Consider the following 24,137-nt stretch of genomic DNA (forward strand, 5'->3'; position numbering starts at 1 on the left):
TTCCTATCCTGCTAAGCCCTTTACCCTACCTTCCTTGTTATCATGACTCTGTGCCGGTTATGGTGGACATAACTGGGTATTGGCAAATCTCTTGTCTTTCCTCCTTGCAGTATCTGAAGATGCTTCTGATTCTTTCAGCTCCTTTACATGCATTGTCAACATTGCCATGCAAGTTAATTTAAGCATGCCAACAGGTTCGCTGTGCAACAAATAATGCCCCACGCGCTGGATGAAAACCAACGGATCCTTGCATAGCTTGCATAGGAAAACCAAAAAAAGTCTAAGAGAAACGGGGAGTGCTTGTATGCACAACGTGACACAACTTTGTGCTAGCTGTGTACAGTGTGAAGTGCGGACATAGGCTTGTTCTGAAGACGGTTATAACGATGCACGCTATTGCTATGTATACATGCACGCAATATGGTACGCACCCTACGGTGCTTACATCTCGAAGGAGAAGAGGCTGATAGAAACGAGACTTGCAGTGTCAGAGGAGAGCATGTTTCTTCACCAGAGGAATTATTTGAGAACGATGTTAGAATCAAGATACACATTGAGAGCACAGGAAATATGCCTAGCGGCCAGTTTTCTGCTTTGTGGCTGACGAGACGGAACAACGGACATGGGTGATATTGCTTGTTCAGAGTGAGTGCCTCTCTGAGTCCGTTGGAAGCAGTGAGTAACGTGTCACGGATGTGTTACAGCATTTTACAGAAATACCACAATCGTAGGTACAGCAGCAGCACCACCACCACCAGCAGTAGTAGCAACAAGAGATCTGCAGCAAGACTCGGGCATGCATATCAAATGGATGTTGGTTGTCCCAAGACTGGCTTCAGAGGTAGCTTGTAGTGCGGCCATATTTCGTTGAAAATTCGAGCAGGCCGGGCCGTCTGTCACTGGTTAGTGAGTTCAAGGAGCGGCGGCGGCACATTCAGAGGCCTGCACATGCAAACGTACGCACAAGGGATGAACAAACACAGCCATTATTTTCATTGGAAGTGAAAGAAACACTTCGATACGGTATGCAAGATGCTAACTGCACTGTCTTATGCCTACACTAGAGTAAACCCATTTTCAAGAAGAACCCTGATAATACAAACGTTCACTTTAGAAGAACTGGCATTCATGCACCCTTGGATAAATCAGTGTGTATTCACTGGGTATAACATGTGGATAAGAAGAACTCCCGTTATTGCCAACAAATACCATCAGTCCCTTGGTGTTTGTCCTAAACAGGCCTGACTGGACGTTGCATACCCGTCCGTAGCTCAATTCTTTGAGCCCAGAATTTAATTGTTACTTCGACGGGTACAATCTGTAACTAGCTGGTGTATGAGAACATGTTATACCTGCATCGTACTTCTTTCGCACTTACTTGTCGACCGGATGCCCGGCATCTGCAGTATTCTTGATCGTACTGCTGTTTACAGCGGAAGAGTCCACCAGCGCCATTATCTTCGCATGTACATAGTTTGCAATCTCTCGCATCCTCGTTCATTTCCTTAGCTTTGGTCTCGGTGAAAGCGGACGAGAAACTTCCGCGCAGCGTCGAGCCGGGGAACAGGCCGCGGAATGTGTTCAGATTCCACATCATTCCGGCAAGGTCGAATGTCAAGTCGGTGTAGTCGGTGGCAATGGTGCCCTCTACTCGCGTGTAGTCCACACCAGTCGCCGCTGTTATTAACTGCTCGCGGTACGCACTGTTCCTCTGACGTACGTACGCCAGCTTGTCCGAACCGGAACCGGGAGCCAGCGATCTGACGCCGAGAACTTCTTCGGGCTTGTCATTACCAGCCCGGATTCTGTGGTCAATGATGAAGTTCGGTGTTACGCCGTTGTCGACTAGTGCCCGTCGAAGCTGCAATCAACAACAGATAGTGTGACAGATGCTCTCAAACAAGATTGCATGATGTTTTTGACTGATGCTAACAGCACTATCTACGAGAAGAACACAGTACCGTATGGCCTTGCGAAGTAAAATAAAAATCAACAACAACAACAACAACAGTACACTCTCATCTCTCTCCTTCTTCATCCAGCAGATGTTTCTCTGTTGCTACAGACTAACTGGAAGGGGTTTCGTCAAAAAGACGTCCCCTTAGCACAGCATACTTACATCTTCCTTGCTAACTGTCTTAGCCCCACAGCCAGTTGCCCTGGAAGAGCCGCTCATGAAGATTAGGTTGTGGGCAACGTTGGGGCTGTGGCGTAGCTCGGCATTCTCCACTGCAAACAGCATTGCCTCATACCTGTGGAGGCACACACAGGACTCATATTCTCAGTGACATTGGAATGGCTTTGCGAAACGAATGAATGCGAAGAAGGAAACCCATCCTGGATGTAACTGCCAAGAAACTGTATCAGTGTAACAGCATCATAAGTTAAAATGATCTTAAGGAGGGTACGAACAGTTGCGCAGTGCAGTGTAAAAAGTACCTCTAAAATCTGTTGCCACGAAATTCGAAAATACCAAATACCTGCATGAATTCTGTTACTTCGGTATATTTAAAACGGCGATGCTGCTCTTACCCATCTGTTATCTGCGATGGTGAGTCCGCTGTAGCCTGCTCCAAGCCCTCCGCAGCCTCGTCGGCGGTGAACGTTGTGACGCCGGGCCCTGCAGACTGCGGCACGATGAAGTGACCGCACTCCTCACCTGTCTGCGCGCGACGACCGAAACCAACGACAGTGTATCTGTGCGTGTTTGTGTGCATGTATGTGTATACACAACATACATTCAGGTTAACTGCCAGTCTACCTTCATCACTCCTTGCAATGTGTGCTAGCCATTTTATAACAACTGGAAGGCCCAAACACCTGCCCACTCACCCCTGCTGTGCCAGTACTCTCTAAGCTGACTGTTCAATCAGCTCACCATCCAAGTGAATGCCTACTTCCACCATTTATTTCATTATATTTTAGTTTCACAAGTAACCACACACCACTTCACTTGACGGCACAGCACATCAAGGCAGCGACAGGCCATACGGAAAGGCTGGAATGGGGAGGACCCTAGTGTATGGCCATGCGTTACAATGCACCCGCTTGCTCTGGTGAATGTCCGACATGGATTGGGGGACTTTGTTTTACCTGTTTGGCAGTGCGGGGTCTGTTCCAGTGGCAGCGACAGGACATAATGGAATGGATGGAGTGGGGAGGACCCTAGTGTATGGCCATGCGTTACTATGCACCTGCTTGCTCTGGTGAATGTCCAACATGACATTGTATTGGGAGACTTTGTTTTACCTGTTTGGCAGTGCGGGGTCTGTTCCAGTGTTCTGCTTCAGTAGCTCCAACTCCATGGTGACTAGGAACTCAGCCAGGTCAGTGATGGCCCCAGCCATTGGCTGAGTCTGCTCGACGACCACCAGGATGTCCGCAGCATAGGATGGCGTGTTCGGAGCGACGTGGGCAGTTTCATTGGCACCGTATCTGTCATAGCATAGAGCTGGCAAAGAGCAAGAGAAGACGAGTTCACAACAGTGACGCTATGACTTTGGTGGTAATGACGAGAAGTTCGTCTTCGAAGATATTTCACACTACAATGCCAGTCTTCTCATTGTTGTGCACGCAAACAGCTCATTGAACCCCGTATCCAGCCTCAATTTGTGTGATATATCCATCAGCTAGGTTGGCCAGGTTCGCCACTTGATCGTGTTCAAAGTCTACAATGCCCAAAGACTGGGTACATGGCACTACAAATACTTATTATACATGCATGCACAGCAATTGCGTGCACTTACCACACGGCCTGCGCGTGCAGTCGCGGCTCTCGCTGATGACCGGGCAAGGCAGGCCAGCGCCGGCAGGGAACTGAGTGATGCGGCGTGTCCGGAGCTCTGTGCCAGTGCCGCACGTCACACTGCAGTCTGACCAGCGGCTATAGGCGCTCACAACACAATCTGCAGTACACATGCACATATTGCACACGTGTGCACACAACCACCCACATACACTCAACCACCCACATGCACACAACCACCACACATACAAACATGCAGTCACAGGAGAATGAGGCGCTTGTAGATCACGGTGTCTGTTTTTTTGCATGTGAAATGGAGGATGGTCTTCTTGCGCAGGGTTCAATGTAGACCTTTGTTGTTTCATGTGATACGATCAGCAGGATTGACGCTGCTGTCATCGTCAGCAATTAGGACACTGGTTATTGCTGTAATGTTTTGGTGAAGTCTTGCTATGAAGCCGTATGAACTTAAATTAGGTGCGTCAGACAAGCTACGGTCAGTACGGTATTGACCGCACCACTTCTGTGACCACACCTATCTCGTGAACCAATATAATGCATCGATGTGTGCTCTAAATTTCCGATTTTTCCAGCGGCGCCCCACCCAGCGCTTCAGGTGGGTTACTGTGCCACCCTATAATACCTTGTGATGGCCCTGTACCCTGTACAAGGTTAGTGTCCACTCCATCAGCAATCACGTCAACATGTCTAAAGTCTGGTGGCTACCATTCGGGGCATCAACATCCAATGTCGTGCGGCTGGTGGTCCAGGACAATTTTTCCCCATATACATTATATGAAGCCATGGCCATCGCCACATCACACTCACCTGGATCACAAGTGGGCTGAACGCCAGTGTAGCTTCCATCAATCTGACATGTTCTGACCGACGGACCGTTGAGTCGGTAGTTGGCATGGCACGAGAACGTGAGGTCGGTGAAAGCGCGCAGGCTGTCTCCAGTTCGCATGCCGTTATCGGGAGTGCCTGGATCATCACACAGAATTTCTGCAGAAAAAGAAGCAAACAGAAAGCCATGCTTCTTCTCCCGTGTTACGGCGAATGAGGTGAGCGGCTACGCTTCAGTACATGTACATACACAACGCTGTGATGAATTGGCAATGAAAATGATAGTTGTAACGCTTGTTATCTGTGCTGTGCAGTCCCATTACTAGTCGTGCGGATTTTACACCGTACACTAAGCCTAGATTTTGTCACCACCTCCAGTGTCTTAGTCCAAGCAGCAGGTGCATTCCGCGACAACTGGTCAAACACTTCTGGGCCTCACTAGTCATAAAGCACTGACTGCAAACTCCCCAACCTACCATGACAGCTTGGGAGCGCCTGATCCCACGTTCCGTCATCCTGGCACATTCGGCTACTGGGCCCAGTCATTTGGTATCCGAGATTGCAAGTGTAGGCGACGCTGTCGCCGGCAGTGAAGAATGCAAACGCAGGTGCCCGTCCGCCGTTCAGAGGAGCCTCGGGATCCGGACACCGGATAGCTGAGCACAGCAGGAAAAAATCAAGTCAATACACGTCACTTTCTCGGAAGATTCAATGGCAAACGACTGCAACGGCAGAACCCACTACCACGCTTTTGTTTTCAAATAGATGAAGTGCCTGTGGCGAATGTCATTTGTGGTACTTAGAAGTAACGTTACAGTCATGTCAACTACATGGTAGCAAAGGTTTCATTGACAGCTTGAGGCAATGTGAGATACAGTACAATTTCTTCACTGCAATATAATCATCATTAATGTTAGTACATGTTCCCACCAGGCCCCACTGACAACCCAACAACGCAGCACTCAGTCAACCCTGCAGCTAACCCTGCAGCTAACCCTGCAGTCAGCCCACCAACAAAGTGAAAGCAGACAATCACAACGCTATTTCAGATGTACCAAGAGCCCGTAAGCTGTGAGTATCCGGCATACTACGTGACTCTTTCAATCACCAATGTGCCGGCCCATGTGTTATAAAGGCCAGACAACTATTGAATTAGGAAGTTCAACAATGCTTTAAAAAATAGCTTTCCAGGAAGGGTGACAATAACTAGACCCATCCCTCTCCACAGAAAAGATTACAAACCAGAACAAACAACTGAGCAGATTCAATAACTTACGGACACAGCGCATAGGCCGCCCGGACCAGCTGGCCACTTGTGCGTTACCAGATACCTGACATGTCCGTTGCTCTGAGCCCTCTCTGCGAAAACCTGCCTCACATGTCACGCTGGCCACATCGCCAAACTCACGGCCGGTGGAACTCAAGCGACCGTTGGAAGGGTCCGACAAGTGGCAGCATCGGGTACCTGCAGGAAGTGAATGTCACAAAGTGTGGTGCAGTGCGGTTTTAATGCTAGACACTGCAGATTTGTGGAGATGATAGGTTGTGGCTCAAGATGAACAGGAGTCTCAGGCATGGAATCGCTAAGTTATGTAGAGAAGGGTGCCACACATCTGTAACTCAATGGAGCTATCCTTGAAATGAAGGTTCTGATTCTCTCGAACTACATGTACATGTACTACTAGTAAAACAGGGGCAGTTGGAGAAAGGAGAACTGCCCTCAAAATGTTAGGCTCATTGAAACAAACACTTCCTCTCTCTCTATGGTCAGAATTTACTATGGGCTGCGGTTGCTTTTGCCTTATTAGTAGTAATGTAAGAAAGGGTTTGCTCCTCACACCGGAGCTCGCGCTATTCCGCCGACTTTACTTGACACTTGACTGACTCACGACTGCCATCCAGAACACACGAGAAGTCCATCGAACCTTCGACTCGTGAGTCAGTCAAGTAAAGTCGGCGGAATAGCGCGAGCTCCGGTGTGGGGAGCAAACCCTTTCTTACAAATCATCGCCGAACGAAGTCGCAACCACTACTTAGTAGTAATGTGTCGCATCAAACTGGACATCCATGCACCCAATTTGACGGATCAATCAGAGCAAGCATGGATTGTACCAGGGCTGGTGCTGAGTACTCCACACAAGCTCTCAAGCCGAACAACGGCAGACAAATCCTGAGTGCGCGTGAAAACACAGCAAAGATACAAGCAATGCGTGTGTGCACATGTGCTGCTTACGTTCACACACTGGTGCCGGTGCTGTCCAGGCCCCGCCGTCCTGGCAGAGAATAGACCGGTCGCCCTGCAGCGTGAAGCCGTGGTTGCACGCAAACGAAATACGACTCGCGATGCTGTAGCTGACCGCGAACGTCGTGATTTCACCGTTCAGCGGAGCAGATACTCTTGGGCAGCTACGAGCTGCAGAAAGAAATAGCACAGTGAACAGCTATAGGATAATGCAGTTAGTACTCATACAGTACTACCAATATGAATTACAAGCTCACCAGCCTGCACATGCTCACCTATTACCTCAATCAATGCACTTCACTACACACCAACTGATGACCATAACCATCAATCCTGGTCAGTTTACAAGGAACAGCAGCTTACCGTTGCAAACAGGCTGAGAGCCCGTCCACTCCCCATTCTCAGCACACTGGCGCACCGCAGAGCCAATGAGCGCGTAGCCTTCGTCACAGGAAAACCTGGCGTTGGACTCGTACTCAAAGTTAGCTCCACTGGCAGTCACTGAGCCGTGCTCGGGTGTACCCGGATTGGAGCAAGATATCGCTGTACATAATAACAGTATGGAACACAAGTCTTGTACATGTATACAAAGCAAAAATCCATGTAACTAATGCATAGGCTAGATCTCTGGATGTTCTCGGTCATGTGAGAAGCAAGGAGACAGCGTTGACCTCCTCACTTCACTACAGAAAGGACGCAGCCATGTGAGCTCATAGTGAAGCTGAACATCCCAATGCGACAGCTGTACATCTACATAGACGACATGCTGCCAGCATGCACGGAAATCTCAATGACTCCGGAAGAAGAAATCAAAGCGCTTGGCAACCAAATATGTGCACAATGTCCGTTTACATTCTACGTATCCAAGTGACTGAAAACCAAGTACAGTATGTGCTGTATCTCAACCTAGAGACATTGTGTTCACATGTAAACGACTCAAAGCTTTATACAAATGTATTAATAGTGCACACGCAGTAGCTTACGCATGCAGCTCGGCAGGGGGTCGGACCATTGTCCGTTTGCACGGCACAGCAGCGTCGACTCTCCAGTCAGCTGGTATCCACCGTGGCAGGTGAATGATGCCGTTGAGCCGTAATGCGTAGTGGAGAGGTCCTTTGCACCATTAGCAGGTGTGCCTGGGTCTCTACAGTCGGCAGCTGTATTCGGCAGAAACGGTAAGCCAAGACAGAAAAGGCCGTATGACCGACATTGCAGAGTATTTTTTTGTCAAAACATACCACTCTTCTTTTTGCTGCCTGCATTTGTGATGTGAACCACAACATTACAAGTGGCTTGGTCCTAAGGGCCTTGCTGGAAAGATTACTACTGAAAGTGATGAGTCAACAGTCTACAAGTTGCAGCAGGCTGATCAGCCAGAGCTACATCTACTCAAGGGATATTCTTACCCCTAACCTCTCAGCAAGGAACACCAATGACTTAGATACACTGCTCTCTTATCCACCTAATCAGCATGTGCTCATATACTGGGTGACCAAGTAAGACTTACGAACGCACGAGGGCCGTGCTGCACTCCAGCTGCTGTCAGCTCTGCACTGAAGCACCCGTGTGCCCAACAAGGTGTAGCCTTCATTACAGCTGTATGTCAGTGTGCCCTGGTAGAACAGAGCCAGTGAGCTCTCGAAACGCTGGCCATTTGCAGGCCGGCCAGGGTCGGGGCATCGTACGGCTACATAGCAAGAATTCAAGAAAAAACACAAGAATAGATCACAGTAAAAAATCAATAATGGTTGCGGCCACCATGCAACATCCATCTGGTGCTCAATTTTCCAATACATACAGTGTATGCACCCAAATATCCCTGAAGTAGGTGACAGGCAGGTAGGTACTAGTAAGTAGGCAGGCAGGCAGGTATTTATTTGTTTTAGTATGCACGACCAACCAGACGGTGTTGCCCAACACATTGAAGCGATTGGAAGCAATGTACTTGTACTATGTTGCAGTGATGTCATGACGGGATTGCATGAACAACAACGCTTGATACATTCCAGGTTTGAAACTTGGGAGGCAGGGTTTACGATGCCCAAATAGCACTGGACAGTGATCTGGCAATAGCGGTGACTTACGCTGGCATCGCGGCAGAGTTGTGAATCGTCCACCTTCTTGGCACAGTGCGGAGCTGCCACTGACAAAGTCATGGCCAGTGTTGCAGACCCACTGGGCGGTCTCGCCGACAGCGTACGAAATCTGCGCTGGTGCTAGCTGTCCGTTGGCAATATTGGGTGGCGTACGGCACTCTGTACAGGAAAAGAGCAATCATAGGAGTATCAGGTCAGTGATCTTCTGAGGCGAACTCCCAAGGGATCAACACTACATCACTGCTTAAGTTGAGTGCGGGAAAGTGCGGGGCAGTGCGGGAGCAAGACGTTGTAGAGTGCTTGAGTATCGAGAAACGGGAAGGGTGCATGCAGTAATTTGTGTCTGAGTGTCTGAGTGCGCACATATAATTATGGGAGAGAGGTCATTAGTGTGTGAGTGCGTGCATATATGGAATCGTGAACCTAACACTACGGTAGTATGACACGAGTACACACACACACACACACGCCATCATGTCCTGAGCTGAGCCGGATCCTGGTCGTGTTTGGACTGCTGGTATATACATGTAGAACCATGGAGATTATTTTTCAAATTCATTCAGATTGTAGGCAACATCACTCATCTTACAAAAAAAGCTGAGTAAAACTAAGTTTTATGAACTGGCTCGCTATCCCTATGTACATGCGGTACATGTGAAGCATACTAAAACTTAGAATGAGCAGGAGTGCCTCCGGTCAAAGCAATGGTTACACGGTTCATGCCTCCAGCTTCATCCACACATAGGCTATAATAGGGGAGAGGGGGGGGGGGGGGGGCTTTTACCCCATGGTCTCCTGTGTAGCAGATTACCTTGGAAAGGATGAGTTGATGAAAAGAAACACCAGCTTCCAGCAAGAAGAAGAGAGTACTTACCACATGGAGTGTTGGGACACGACCTGGTGGCGTTCAGCGTGGGGCACGGGTTGCCATAGGGACCGGCGGCTGAGAGTACCGTACGGTGGCGGATCTGCATGCCTCGGCCGCACGTTTGACTGCATGGCTGCCAGGGCTCCCAGTCGGACACATGACAGTCTACAAGGACATACACAGAGAGAAAGAGAGGATTGAGCCAACACTGCCCAAAGAACATGGCATGTACGCTATGGTGACTCTATTGTTCCAATCCTCTGTCAGAAGCAGTACACTCCAGCACATGCTTAGGGGCCATCCATACTGCCTGCATTCATACAGTAAAAGGAAGTCGTCCTCAGAGACAATTGAATCTCCTCACAGGTAGAGATAAATTTATTCGTCGACTGGTGGCCACCGAATTGGTGTTCTTTTGACACAGGGTATACAGTGAATACATGGACATACATCCAGCACAGAGACTTTAGATTCCATTGACTTGTTACCCATTCTCGCTACACATTCAGCTAGCGCTCTATCCCTGCACACAAGCACATAACAGCTACCAAACCTACTGAAATGACAGTCAACGTGGTCAACGCAGCGCCATTCACGGCCGTTGCAAAAGTAGAGCTTGTCGGACACGAAGTCATACTGGACCTTTCCATTGTTGATGCCAGTACAAGGAGATGCTTCTTGAAGAGAGACCTGTTGAGCAACACCATGCAATTCAATCACATCAAGTTACTATGCGCCTCAGTCATTTCCCGTATGTCACATAAATATCGCCTTGGAGTCAACCAATGACAGATCAAAATACGTGGCTGGAAAGCGCGATTCTGCTTGGAGACGATCAATGCAGGACTGCTACAGAGGCCATGCAAATGAGTTCATGGCAGGTTTTCTAATGGGCGCCAAGTATACAGTGCGATTATTATAAAGCAAATTTTCTAATGGGCGCTAATTCAATCGTATCAAGTTACTATGAGCTTCGTCATTGAACACCCTACTTGGAGACGAGTTCTTTTCTAATGGCTATAACAGGCAGCATGCACAGTACTGTGCCTCGCGTGACTACTGGAGAATAACTGCATGTATACTGTGCCATGCATATACCGGCTGAAAGAACTAATGCAGTGCTCCTTCGAGTGTAGGCACGTTGCCTGCAAACTATTCAAGTGAAAGAACCAATAATATTACATAATTTCCGGGCCCTGATAAGAAGATGACAACCTACAGCAGTGTACACTGCATGGTTCGAAATTGGACTGCGTTTGCAAAGATCCTCACCTCTTTCACGTCCGGTCCGTACTCTCCGGCTGTGCCCTGCACATCCATTACATAACAACACAACACACAAAAAACGTCAACCTTTTTAGAGCAATCAATCTGATCACAACACATTAACAACGTCAACCATTAGCAATCAACCTGATCTATACATGCACTCCAGGTTGGCAAGCTGTGCATGTACTTCACGCGCTTGCATACACGCCCAGCAAGCTATCCGGCAACACAAGAGTAAACAGCAAGCAAAATAGAGGACGGGAGGATGTGCTCACAAGGAGCATGCACACTACATACCTGAGCTCCAGAAACGCCTTGCGTTCCAGCAACGCCATTGAATCCACGTGGACCCTGTATGCACCAGCAGCACAGATAAACAAGATTTCAAGTTTAATAGTACAAGTATATGCAGCATAATGAGCACATTTGCATGGTTGAAGTTTCACATAGCATTTCTGTTCATCACTACAGGTACTAGCATTGTTGCATAGAGATAGGGAAATAAGCTCAGGTTTTGATACAGCATTCTTGCATAGAGATAGGGAAATAAGCTATACAGGTTTTGATACAGCATTCTTGCATAGAGATAGGGAAATAAGCTATACAGGTTTTGATACAGCATTGTTGCACAGAGATAGGGAAATAAGCTATACAGGTTTTGATACAGCATTCTTGCATAGAGATAGGGAAATAAGCTATACAGGTTTTGATACAGTAAAACACTGAAGACCAGCAAGCAACGGAAATCATGGATCGCTCACCGTGCCACCCTTTGATCCGGCGAAGCCACGCTCTCCTTTCTGGCCCTGGATTCAGAATGTCAAATACACAGATAGCATATAAACAAGTAATAAATAAATTCACGGCTCGCGTGGGACTCGGTTTTCCGTGTCCGCAGGAACGCCACCAGCCCCAAGGATCAAGGCGCATGTGCAGATGCTTAATTAAAGCGGTAGGTGAGTAGATCAGACCCACCAAAGTGGTCAAAGACTGAGAAATCCCATAGCCGTAGGCTATATATGTACTCTTGCCACTATGATCAGTGGCATGATTTAAGAGGTACCTAGCTGGCATGTGCATCAGCCATCAGTCTCCCCCCCCCCCCCCCCCCCATGACACAAGATACCCGTGCCGAGCTGGACGCGGCTCAAACAAAAAGCTTACCATCGGTCACTTACAATGCAGGACACTAGCATGAACACAATATACATGATTAGACTTAGTCATTGCAAGTATCAATGTATCCCGTGCAGACAGCAGTATGAATCATAATTATTGGAGTACCACTCTTGTCGACTCACCAATCCTATCCAATATGCATGGTATGTGTGCATGGTATGTATGACTGAACAATGTCATGTTTACTCACCTGGCCTCCTACTTCGCCATCAAGGCCTTGAATGCCAGGCACTCCCTACAACAGCAAATATACAAGATGATTGCACACAGACACACAGACACACCTCAGACCTCAGACATGCCCATCGCGGAAGCGATGATAGCAAACACAGCTATGTTAGACATAGCAACTTGTGCTGGGATTACACCATTCAACAGCTTGCAAGGTTGATACACACACACGCACGCACGCACGCGCGCGCGCACATAACACACATCCATACGCGTTAAGGATGGGCGTGAGGTGAGTGGTAACACATGACAGTGGTTACTTACTCGGTCTCCAGATACTCCTACTCTGCCAGTATCTCCGACAATTCCCTGAGACAGAGCAGATAAGAGAGCATGTAAATCAACTTAATGAACTCACAATAATTCCCACACTAGATATGGGTCAAGGATTATCACATGCACTTCTGCAAATAAACCCGACCATTGATATTAGTGACATTGCGATGGAAGGGCTTTGAATCTGAGCAGCCGATGCTGTCACAGGACTAGTCGAAGCAGCTTTTGTTTGGCACGGCCACATTGTAGCCTTTCAAACGTTTCGTGTATGTGTGTGTGTGTGTGTGTGTGTGTGTGTGTTTGTGTGTGTGTGTTCGTGTGTGTGTGTGTGTGTGTGTACATGCATATGTGCGTGCGTGTGTATGTGTGTGACATGATGTGTACACGTGATGTTCTCATCAGTGAATGCACAGTCGTCGCCAAACCGTTTGTCCAGGCATCACAGCCGGACCAGTTGGAAAGGTCCCACCGCCGGCGAGCGTGTCTCATATTCTACCGTCATGGCATCATCTATGATCTGCAAGGAATCATACTGTAAAAGCAGAAGTTTTCGGTGGTGTAATATTTTCGGTATTCTCCAAAATCGACGGTTAGGCGGAGGGAAATTTTTCGTAAACCCGTTTTCCAGGTAAGTGTACTAGTACTAGTACCGAAAATTTCGGTGCATTTAATGTTTGGTAAAAATATCGGCACCGAAGTTACAGAAAATAAAGCACCACCGAAATTTCTGCTTTTACAGGACCAGGATTATTCAAACACACTATATTTACCTGTGTTCCCTTGTCACCTTCTGGTCCTTCTCTGCCATCGGGGCCCTGGAAACCAAGTCAAAAGAGAGGAAAAGGCAGCAACATGCGCATGTAGTAATGACAACAGCAAATATTTGCAGAACTCACTTTTGGCCTGTACTACCGCAAGCCAAAATTTATGATTGAACAAAGTCACATACTACTGCTCTTTGCCAGTTTCTATTCTATCGTTAAAAGTTCACTGCGCATTAGTTAATTCCGGATATGTGCCTGGCTGCTTTGAGCAAGCCAGGGAATATACTCCAGTGCCAGAACATTTCGGCAGAACCTGGCATTGCAGGTTTGTGCCGCAGATATGAAACAATGAACGAGATTGAATGCATGGGGATAAGACCAGGCAGTCAGAATAGAAAAAAAGATCACTCTATTTCTCTCCTGTACTTTCAAAATCTCTCACCGGTATTCCTGGCACACCTCTTGCACCATGGTCGCCTTGGTCGCCCTGGATGTAATATGCACAGAACATGAATTCTGACATCAGCGATAGCAGTATAGATAAAGGAGTTCAGTTGGCCTTTTAAGCAAAATTTTCTGCAATTTAACAGGCATTAGCAAGCTGATGACTCCGTTCACATCTAATTTTCTACCTGCTCTTCCTCACTCTCTTAGAGCCTGTGTCTATCAGTTCCATGCTGCAATTGTCAGTGTGAGTGAGTATTCCATTGCCTTGGAGACCTGGACCGGCTTGCACCCTATTGCCAATGAAGGCAGTCAGCATGACTACTGGTACGCCATTCAGCGGCGGATCCAGCCATCTCTACAGGGGGGGGGGGGGGGGGGTTCCAGTATAGTCAATACTGAATACCGTAGCTGATACAATCGTGTACATGGACACGCATATACTAGTTGTTGCTGGTAGTACATTTACGAAATTTAGGGGGTTCCACGGAACCCCTCCTGGATCCGCTCCTGCCATTACTATCAGTGCCCTGTGCAATGGGCGTTTCAGGTTCCAGGCTAGTGGCAGTTGCAAACGGACTGTACACGAATCAGCGTGATTTCCAACGGGACAATAATGTTGTGTGGTGTGCTACTCCAACTCACAGCATCACCGGTTCTCCCGTCAGGACCTTGCCGTCCAGTTTGACCTGTGGGACCGCGATCGCCCTGCATTGAACACACAAGGGTAGACCAGGAATACACGGAGGCATGGCAGTCAGTGACCTATTGCAACGGTGCTGTATGGACAGTGCTGCATGCATATCCCACAAAGCACAGGATTGTTAGTCCAAAAACAGTACATTACTTCCAAGTAAATATGATCACTTGAACTACTCCCGACGCACAGAGCAAAGTTGCCACAGTATGATATGGTCATCTTACCCTCAGACCTTGTGGACCTGGCCATCCAAGCTGACCTTGCAAGCCTTTCAGACCCTGAAAACAGAACAGCACATCAACAGTGTAAGGTACAACGCAAAACACTTCAAATGTTCTTTAATGAATCAGTCTCCAGAACACTGCAGTGTGCAAACTTCTAGGTACCTAAACCCTTTCGCTCTCGACCCCTATGAATAGTACTGTAAAGAACAGCTTGAAATCTCATTTCTAATGATGGAATGCCAAGTATAGAGTGCATGCCGGCGTGGTCAAGAGAGTCAGAGAACAGTCGGCAGAATCCAAGTATGTACACTGCCAACCTAATTTTGCTGTAACTACTTCAAAGTAGTCCCCCCGTTGTTGTCACATGAAAGACATGTGCACCAGTAGTAGATATGCCGTTTTAATGTTGCGAAAGCTGGATTACTTAGTGACTATATCAAAAATAACAATGATAAAGGATGACCGGTATAAGCTTCAGGCTCCACGGCGATGTCCAAGATGTATGAGCAGCCTGTGGGGTTCGGAAAGTGATGATGACTAATGTGACACGATGCCACAAGGGCTCGGTTCATAACTCCCACTTGGAACAGTATGAGGTCTAAAATTTAATATAGCTCTGGAAGCAAGCTTTCCCAATGCGATAAGCATCATCCATCATAAATATCCTTTCAAAATGCTCATACCAGTTCACCGACTTCTCCCTTGTCTCCAATAGCACCTGATGTACCCGGCCGGCCCTGAGGAGTGAATCAAGAAGAAAGATCACTGTCAAGCCAAAGTCCCTACAATTTTAACGAGCTCACACGCGTATTGCACATTTAAAACACCACCAGGAGGGATTACATTGGTAACTTAATGGGAGAAAACTTTAGTATTTTGAGCTACACGACAAGCACAATGACAATGACCAGCAATGTGGTGACACAGTCAGACCTCAAGTCGAAAGATGAGTATATTTCACCTGATTGGCATCCGTAAGAACCATGCACACAAGTACAGTATCGGTGAGCTGGAGTATACTGGTTGTGTAGCCATATTTCACAGACACACTAATCAGTAGAGATTACAATGTGCAGCCTGGACAAGAATCTTGATCCCCAAGCCACGTGGGGTTTTCAAACCTGGTTGGATATTAATCCAGCCGAGTTTAGGTACCCAGGCCACGGTAAATTAAAACCAGCAGCATACTAATGATACCGGGGTGGTAACATTATTTCAGCCCAGCTTGAATACTGCATACAACAAGTAGCTACTTTAGGATAACTACTAGCCCGACGGTCACTTACGATAGAGCCTGGAAGACCTGGTGAGCCAGGTAGACCTTGGGGACCCTACACACCACAAACACGCAGCACACAAAACAGCAACTCAAACAAGAATACAATATTCATTATTGTACTGGCCTTTACTGCAACTTAGTGGCAGAGCAATCAACCGTTAATCAAGAGGCCCTGGGTTCAATTCTCAGCTGCAACCTGACTTCTTCAGCTGAATGGTCAGCCAAGTGTTTCAATTCGGACAAGATCTTACTGTGCAACTCCACGCCAATCTTTCAGAAATATAATCATTCAACATATGAATATATTGACCAGGATAGCTACACTCAGTGTCGCCGGCTAGGACGTGGTTAAAGCATTGCTGTTCAACATTGTCATAGAGGGTGTTTTTTGAAATAGATATGCTGTACAAGCAAGCGTTTGTGTTTGTGACACAATACCGGTATGATGCAACAGTAGCCTTACTGGAGGTCCACGTTGGCCTTTGTCACCCATGGCTTCAGGTCCAAACTCACTAGCAGTGGTGACCTTGCCACCAGCAGCTTGCTTGGATTGGGACGAGCTCTGCAAAACAAACCCGAGTCATACAACAATTCGGCTTAATGCTCTACTAAGGATTAAAGAGTGCTGTTGTTGTTGTTGTTGTCGTTGTCGTCGTCGTCGTCGTCGTCGTCGTCGTCGTCGTCGTCGTCGTCGTCGTCGTCGTCGTCGTCGTCGTCGTCGTTGTTGTTCTCCGATGTAATGATTTACGCACGCCCTCTGTATAATAGTACCCATGCAGGCTAGCTGAGAGAGACATCAACTGGTCAACTGGTCATCATGTGTACCATAGTACATACAACAGAAGGGTTAGTAGGAAACGTTCTCACTGCCTTACCACTTGCACACCACTCGGGAGAATGTAGCCATCAGTATAGATCAGGTAGTTACCATGCTTGCCAGGACTGCCGGGCAAGCCTCTGGGGCCCTGTATCACCAACAACCACACACAACAAGCATAACTTTGTGAGAAATATCTACTACAAAGTCGCTACCATGCACTATGGCAAAACTGTGCGTCATAATCGAAGTACATGTAGGTGTTCTCGTGTGTTGATAGATCGGTCGGTGTGAATCATATCGGCAATGTTGACGCCGATATCACCGGTGGCACCCACGCGGGAAATATACAGTCGCAAAGGATGCACTGATCGCAGACTCCATATGCCAGTGTATGCCTGTGTATACTTTGTATTTTCTATTGTATAGTATTTTATTATTTCACTTGGGCATTCTCAACAGACCCTAAGGTCTTCTTACAGGGTGCTTTGTATGCCATTGCACAGTCATACCAAGAAGGAAAGTAATTATGATGATGATGATGATGAGCATTAAAGCTCACTGGTCATGAACCCATTCATGCGACATACTTCTAGAAAATTACATAATTTAAAGCACAATTAGCGCATCCATGCATCAGATCGAGGTAGCGTCTATGGAAACATTATCTTGCGCTCTGGGATGCTATGTGCAATACTTACCCTGGCGCCAAACCATCCTGGCCCACCCTTGTGACCCTGTACAGCATAACACAGCCATGCCGCAAACAAACACACACACACACACACACACACACACACACACACACACACACACACACACACACACACACATACACACACACAGAACTCAGTGGTTTGCATCTTATTAAAATTGATCAATTTCAAATGCTAAAAAATAGAACTGTTTTTGAAACATATCCGCGACACCATGCGCGTGTGACAGAACACAGAGTGAGCATAGCGTACTGGGCCCACCAGGAGCGTGTGACAGAACACAGAGTGAGCATAGCGAACTGGGCCCACCATGAGCGTGTGACAGAACACAGAGTGAGCATAGCGTACTGGGCCCACCATGAGCGTGTGACAGAACACAGAGTGAGCATAGCGTACTGGGCCCGAGAGTATAACCATCAAAACCTCTGGCTGGCTAGTTCCATAAGCCTGATGTGCATCGTGTCAATGAGCATTTCCATTGCTTTCTTGCATTGAGACTTCAACTGGTAGAAATCCGTGGTCTTGGCTTCTGACAGAATTACGACTGGAATACGTTTGCATAGATGCTCATGAGACGCGAGTCCAGCTCTAGAAGCCAGTGATTCCTCTGTACTGTCACCATGGCATAATGTTGATGACTCAGTACAGGTACAGTCAACTTCGCTAATAACGACTGCGGATATAACGACAATTCGCGAATAACGACAGAATTTCCATGCCCAGAGCAAAGTCCCATCCAACTGTAATACATAGAATGAGACTTCGGGTATAACGACACTTCGCGAATAAGGACACTTTTCTGATGCCCCGCCGAGTGTCGTTATAAGCGAAGTTGACTGTAGATGACATAACACATAGCATGGAATGAACTTGCAGTCCGACACACCGCCAAGGACCATGGAAACGTGTACTGTATTTCCACGGCACTCTACTCCAGCGGTTTCCTAACTGATAGTGTAACACAAGGTGGTGCAAAGGAGTACTTTACATCCCATAGGCAGGGTACGGTATGATGAAGTTATCTTCAGCATACTGAACGCATGTGCTTACTTTCTCTCCTCTGCATCCATCTGGACAGTCCCCATCGGCTGGTGGACCCCGCGATGGGAGAGGTGCTGGAGGCTGGCGTGTGCCGGGTGCCTCGGTTTCTTGAGGTGGAGCAACGGTACCAACTAGTTACACAAAAGGACAAACAAGCAGACCAAGGGCAGGCGTGCTCATTAATGGAGTCCACAGAACCTCCCTGTTGGTCGTTGCCATCAAACAACGATTATCATACATGCATGCTTGCTGTGCTCAACCAATTGTTTCATTATACACGTCAAACGACTCAAGACACAGACACAGACACACTCCACACCACACCACACACAATATGTACATAAACACACACACACACGCACGAGCGCGCGCGCGCACACACACACACACACACATAAAAACACACACACGCACAGACACACACACACACACACACACACACACACACACACACACACACATAAAAAACACACACACAGATGTTGAGCTTACCGGTACACATTACTTCCACCTCTCCGGCATCACCCGCCGCGACGTAGTAGCGAGCGCTGCAACCTCCGCAATAGTCTGGCTCGCACCGAGCTAATGGAAAGGCGTCGCATGGTCTAATGCAAGGGTTAACGAGGCAATTGACTTGTGGCCGACCATCAGGACATACTGTTAGCGAGAAAAGGCAGATACATGTACCGAGTTACCATAGAAATGTAACTATTCAAACAGGGAGAAGACAAAGCCTGTGTGCACCAACAACACATCCCGACGTTACTGTTGCGTAGCTCTCTAGTGTAGCGCGGGGGAAAGAAGGAACGATTACTGCCCCTGGGTTGCCTCATAGAAATACCATGAATTTGTACTGACGTTTGCACTCAAACGTAGAACAAATGTCAGGCTCCTCGTAAGCAGCATTTTGAAAACCTTTCCGCGAGTACTCTCCATACCTTCTCATCAGGTGGAATACAGGCAAAAAGAGAAACTGAGCAAGCACAATGAATTTTATTGAGCAGAGATGTGATAGAAACAGCACGAATGAGAGTAGCCAGAAACAATATGGTCAACTGCGTAATGCCACAAGCACAGAAGGAATGACAAAAAAGTGCAAGTGTGCATTTTGATTACATTGTTTCTGAATGCTGCTTTTGCGCCGCTCCTATCACATCTCTGTTGTCTTAACTTATTGCTCTTGTCTAGTTTTGCTTCGCCTGTTTTCCACCCAATGAGAAGGCATCAAAAGTACTTGTGGAAACTGATTAATGACTGTTGCTTGTGAGGAGCCAGAAGCTTGTTCTTTTCTGGAGAGTAATTGCATTTCTGCCTCCCAGAAAACTCTACGTACAGAAGTTGTGACGATCTTTCCTCTCTTTCTCTTCCCGAGTGAATGTCAATTGTCAGAAGAAGATTATGGCAAAGTTGTTGTCTTTGGACTTTGACTTTTCCTATCAGTGGCGACGTCTGTATGTAACTAACGTTACCGTGTTTGTGCACACTCCCAGCACAAGTACAGTGCGAGCAATGGACAGTGAAATATGGAATCGTCCTCCGGTACAGCTACAATGACTCCTCGTGCCGATACGGCACAGGTGTACGCTGGTTAGCAGTGTGTCGGGCACTGTACAGGGGAATGAGTTCGTATTCCACTGGCCAGAGCTGTGCAGGACATGACTCTAGTCTACATAATATGATGTAGAATGGTCTAAAGAATTTAGGATAAATGATCCCATTTATAAACATTAGCACGAGTTTCGGTACAAAACAGAGGTGACACGCCCGCGTGACGTATGCGTGACATCAGTGGTACATGCGAGTAAAAACTTTAAAATGTGGCCTGAACTATTTTTAAAGTTGATACGTGTGCCAGTAACCCAACATACTGCACAAGTGTACTTACAAGTAAAGCAAAGTTTCAATAGCCTGCATCGTGACTCAATCACTGTCTAAGATTATCACAGAATAATTCCTGTGTGTGTTTAGACATTGTACTATGTACTATGTGCATGCATGCGCATGCAGTGCAGGTGGAATTGCGGTATTGTGTATTGTGGACATGCCTTGGCAATTTCCATGCGAGGCATTTACGCTTATCTACCACCATGTGGCTTTGCTTGTGAAATATTTCTGCAGCACTATAAACGTATCAATGCAATTCGTTGTCTCGTACCAAACGGCTTGCTCACACTACCCGCCAAAAGTGCTATTCTGTTTCATTAGATGTGTAATTCTGTTTTTTTTTTCGGATGTGCCTGGCATGGGTGTGCATGCATATCATGTGCGTATTATTATGATAATATCATCATAATAAATTATGCCTGTGTGTGCAGGTGTGTGCCCATGCATGTGAATGTGCGTAGGCGTATCTGCATGTACAATGTATGTATGCTCTGATGTCGGGGATAAAATGTTCGTTGGTGTGGCCACAGGATCACAATGTACTCACAAAACAAACTGAATGTGCATACTCTGATCCTCCACACATACTGTGAAGTGTATTCTATGAAGGACCAAATATGGATTGGCGATGCAATGAAGATGAGCATAATGCCAAATGTCGATGGAAATATTACCCCTATTTCTTCAATGTTGATGTCTTGCACACAGACAACCAATCAAAGTTGCTTTAGCGGAGAGGTGTTTTCATGGTTTTGTATAGTGTGCATCATAATAAGCTGTGTGTGTGTGTGTGTGTGACTTACATGCTCCGCCAAAGTCTTGAGCAACGCTGCCACACACCAACAGAGCAGCGCCGAGCAGGCATCTCAGGCTAACTGACGCCTCCATTATCGACCAGTGTGCGAACTCTGCAAACAGCGATCCCACTCTTCTTGTCCAGGTAGTACTCTTTCAGCCTGCCTCACTGGGGTGAGTCCGCTGCCCAGGACAGGGCCGACAGTACACTATTGCAGTATTGGGCGATCGCTGTTTACTTTCTGCTTGCTTGGACAAGAACAGGGCTCTCCTGCCAATCCTGGGTGGTGGAAATTCTACGAGGTGGTCGCCCGCTTCAAGTCTACGTCGCCCACCGCTAAGCGTATCGTCGGACGGACGGTAGGCCCAGTCTGTAATTATTTTGGTGACGATTCGCTAGCTCAGGGCAGTCAGTACTGTGTCGATGGCTCGACAAGGGAATAGTCGAACGAAGCGACAGGTTCATTGCGCTCCTTCGCAAGTCCCTGCTGTGATCCTGCGCTGCTCATTCGGCTAGCAACGCGTGGCCTGTTCCGACCAAACGTTGGTGGGGAAATACGGCCAGTGCGACTTCCCCGTCCACTCCGGAACACGCAGTCGAGCCAGATCTCGTGTTGAAGCCTGTCCGCCACAGTTCATTGAACCGCAAGCTGACGTCTCACCTGTCCAATGCTGATTGCCAGGCACGCTGCGCGTAAAAAGCAAGCCGTATTTTCCAAACAATTTACATACCGTCGAATGGGAAATGCTGCCAAATTCTCAAAGGAAGCCTTTATTTCTTGTGGAATTTCGGCTCCTTCCACCGTTTTTCCAGACCAACCGAGCGTAGAGTTGAGCCAATGGCTGCATTTTCCCACAGAGCCTCCTCAGGCGTGGAAGAAGCTTGTCTTCGTCGGCCGTCCGCAACGTACCTAAGGGCAAGCTGGATCAAACGTAGACACCGCCAGACCAAGCCGACCTCAACTGAGGATGGCCGACAAGTAGCTGTCACCTTTCCTGACACTCTTCTCGCATCTATCTTCACTGAAATCGCCTGAGAAGTGCCTGGGGACAACGCGAATCAAGGTCTAGGACAGCACTCATCGAAGAGTAGGTAACGAACGATGCGACAGTTTGACTCGACGAATACATAATATTCGTGTGGGTGCTGTAGCTGCGCTACAAAAGGTGAGTGCTTGCACTGTCAAGATAAGACTAGAAGTCTGCAAGTCGCGGACAGAGTTTTTCGTTTATTTCAGCTTCGTAGATCTACTCGTAGCTGAGATACTCTCAGAAGTCAGATAGACTCGGCTTCGCTGCCGTAGAGCCATGCGCATATGCGTAGATCTAGTCTGAATCCCTGAGCCAGTCTGAGAACTGTCCGTATGGTCCGTGTATAGTAACAGTTCGTACATTGGGCGCTTTCGATTACACGCGCATTTCGGTCAATTCTAGAATTAGTTATTGTTGATGCACAGTTCGATTACACAAAAGTGACAAATTCCGTCGTTAGAATTGATTTTATCCAATTCCGTCGAATCCGTCAATTCTGAAGAGAGGGCGGAATTTCTCTAATTCTGGCGCCAGAATTGCACAGTCGGTGTGTTACCGGTCTGGTCATGACTCAAGCGCGCGAAGAGCCTCCCTGGCCGGCGTGTGCGCGATGCCGATGCTGGGTACGGTCCACGTGCGCGCAACGGTGTACTGTGTAGTGATCTCTTTTTACGATTCATCAATTTTGTTTGTGACATGACATGAACAAAATTGCGTTGTGAATTCCAGTCGTTCGTTTACAAGGCCGGAATCCGCTCATTCTGGTCATTCCAGAATTTAAAAAAAACAGTTCCAGAATTGTGTAAACGTGTATCGAAAGCGCCCAATGACTTGTAGTTGGAGGTCTAGACTAGAGCCGTAGAGGGAGACGTAAAGCCTGGTTGTCACGACTTCCTAGTCAAGACAATCTTCATCATCGGATCATAATTATTTTATCACTCTCTTTTTAGTATCACTCTAGAGTCTAGGCTAGCTCTCCTACATGTAGTACAATATTGATCATTTTTCTATTATAACCACAATCAGTAATACAAGCTGGATCGACATTTATGCACACTTTTTTCATGTAATGTTAGTGTTGTGCGTAGGTTTCGTGGTAGCAAGTCTTCAGTGTACAATCATCTGTTGGCTAGTCCTGATTGTTGCAATTCGTATTCCGACTCTTCTTTCACTGTATTGTGCCGTGGTCGTCATGGTTATGGACTACAGTTAAAAGTTTTGGAAGCCATCTGTCAGCGTGTTTATTATTTGTGTGTACAGAAGGATAGTATAATTGGGTTGAAATTGTTCAAGTAAAGTGTCATGTTTGGTGCGGCCAAGCTTGGCCGTTAATGTTCTACGTGTAATGTACTGCTGTTATTTGTTATCACTTTGTCCCTTTCTCTTCTTTGTTCATTTTTCAGTTGCAAGTTTAGTGTTAGTACACGCATTCGTTATTGCTCTCGCTTTCATTGATAAAATTCACACTTGTAAATTTCACTGCTGTTGTTCTTAGTGTTATTTCTCTATTAAACTTAGATTTCTATAATATTTGAAACTCGGGTATTGAGCCAATAATAAAAGTAGAAAGGAAAAGGACATAATTATGGAAACGAGTTAAGAGTAACTCTCCACCACTGTAACTAGATACTATATACAGTCAGAAAGTGCAACAACTAGGCACAAAACTGACAGAGTACTGAGACATTC

General features: G+C 47.1%; 1 protein-coding gene across 1 annotated transcript; it reads right to left on the reverse strand.

Annotated features, from left to right (window-relative positions):
* Nucleotides 1-230: 230 nt before the first annotated feature.
* On the reverse strand, nt 231-21,955 carry LOC135808547 (uncharacterized). The gene is made up of 33 exons (XM_065321752.1): nt 21,425-21,955; nt 19,230-19,394; nt 18,747-18,868; nt 17,682-17,717; nt 17,039-17,128; nt 16,627-16,725; nt 16,171-16,215; nt 15,568-15,621; nt 14,885-14,938; nt 14,606-14,668; nt 13,959-14,003; nt 13,523-13,567; nt 12,741-12,785; nt 12,436-12,480; nt 11,828-11,872; nt 11,364-11,417; nt 11,070-11,105; nt 10,355-10,487; nt 9,804-9,962; nt 8,918-9,088; nt 8,341-8,520; nt 7,817-7,990; nt 7,197-7,376; nt 6,825-7,004; nt 5,868-6,056; nt 5,068-5,247; nt 4,574-4,750; nt 3,747-3,905; nt 3,250-3,451; nt 2,533-2,697; nt 2,120-2,252; nt 1,379-1,861; nt 231-942 (listed from the first exon to the last, which is right to left on the reverse strand). Exons 1-33 carry the CDS (start codon nt 21,507-21,509, stop codon nt 913-915), a joined length of 4,023 nt encoding a protein of 1,340 aa, XP_065177824.1. The 5' UTR covers nt 21,510-21,955; the 3' UTR covers nt 231-912.
* Between the last annotated feature and the right edge of the window lie 2,182 nt (nt 21,956-24,137).

The sequence above is a fragment of the Sycon ciliatum genome, chromosome 2 (assembly GCF_964019385.1).
Source record: "Sycon ciliatum chromosome 2, ocSycCili1.1, whole genome shotgun sequence".
NCBI lineage: Eukaryota > Metazoa > Porifera > Calcarea > Leucosolenida > Sycettidae > Sycon > Sycon ciliatum.

What these genes read in the sequence shown, in the direction of transcription:
- LOC135808547 (XM_065321752.1), bottom strand. Translation starts at nt 21,509, where the DNA reads ATGGAGGCGTCAGTTAGCCTGAGATGCCTGCTCGGCGCTGCTCTGTTG. An exon ending in ACGGACCGGACGTGAAAGAG is followed by an intron (nt 10,488 to 11,069) that starts GTGAGGATCTTT and finishes GTTGCTCAACAG; the next exon opens with GTCTCTCTTCAAGAAGCATC. An exon ending in GACCCCGCACTGCCAAACAG is followed by an intron (nt 2,698 to 3,249) that starts GTAAAACAAAGT and finishes AAACACGCACAG; the next exon opens with ATACACTGTCGTTGGTTTCG.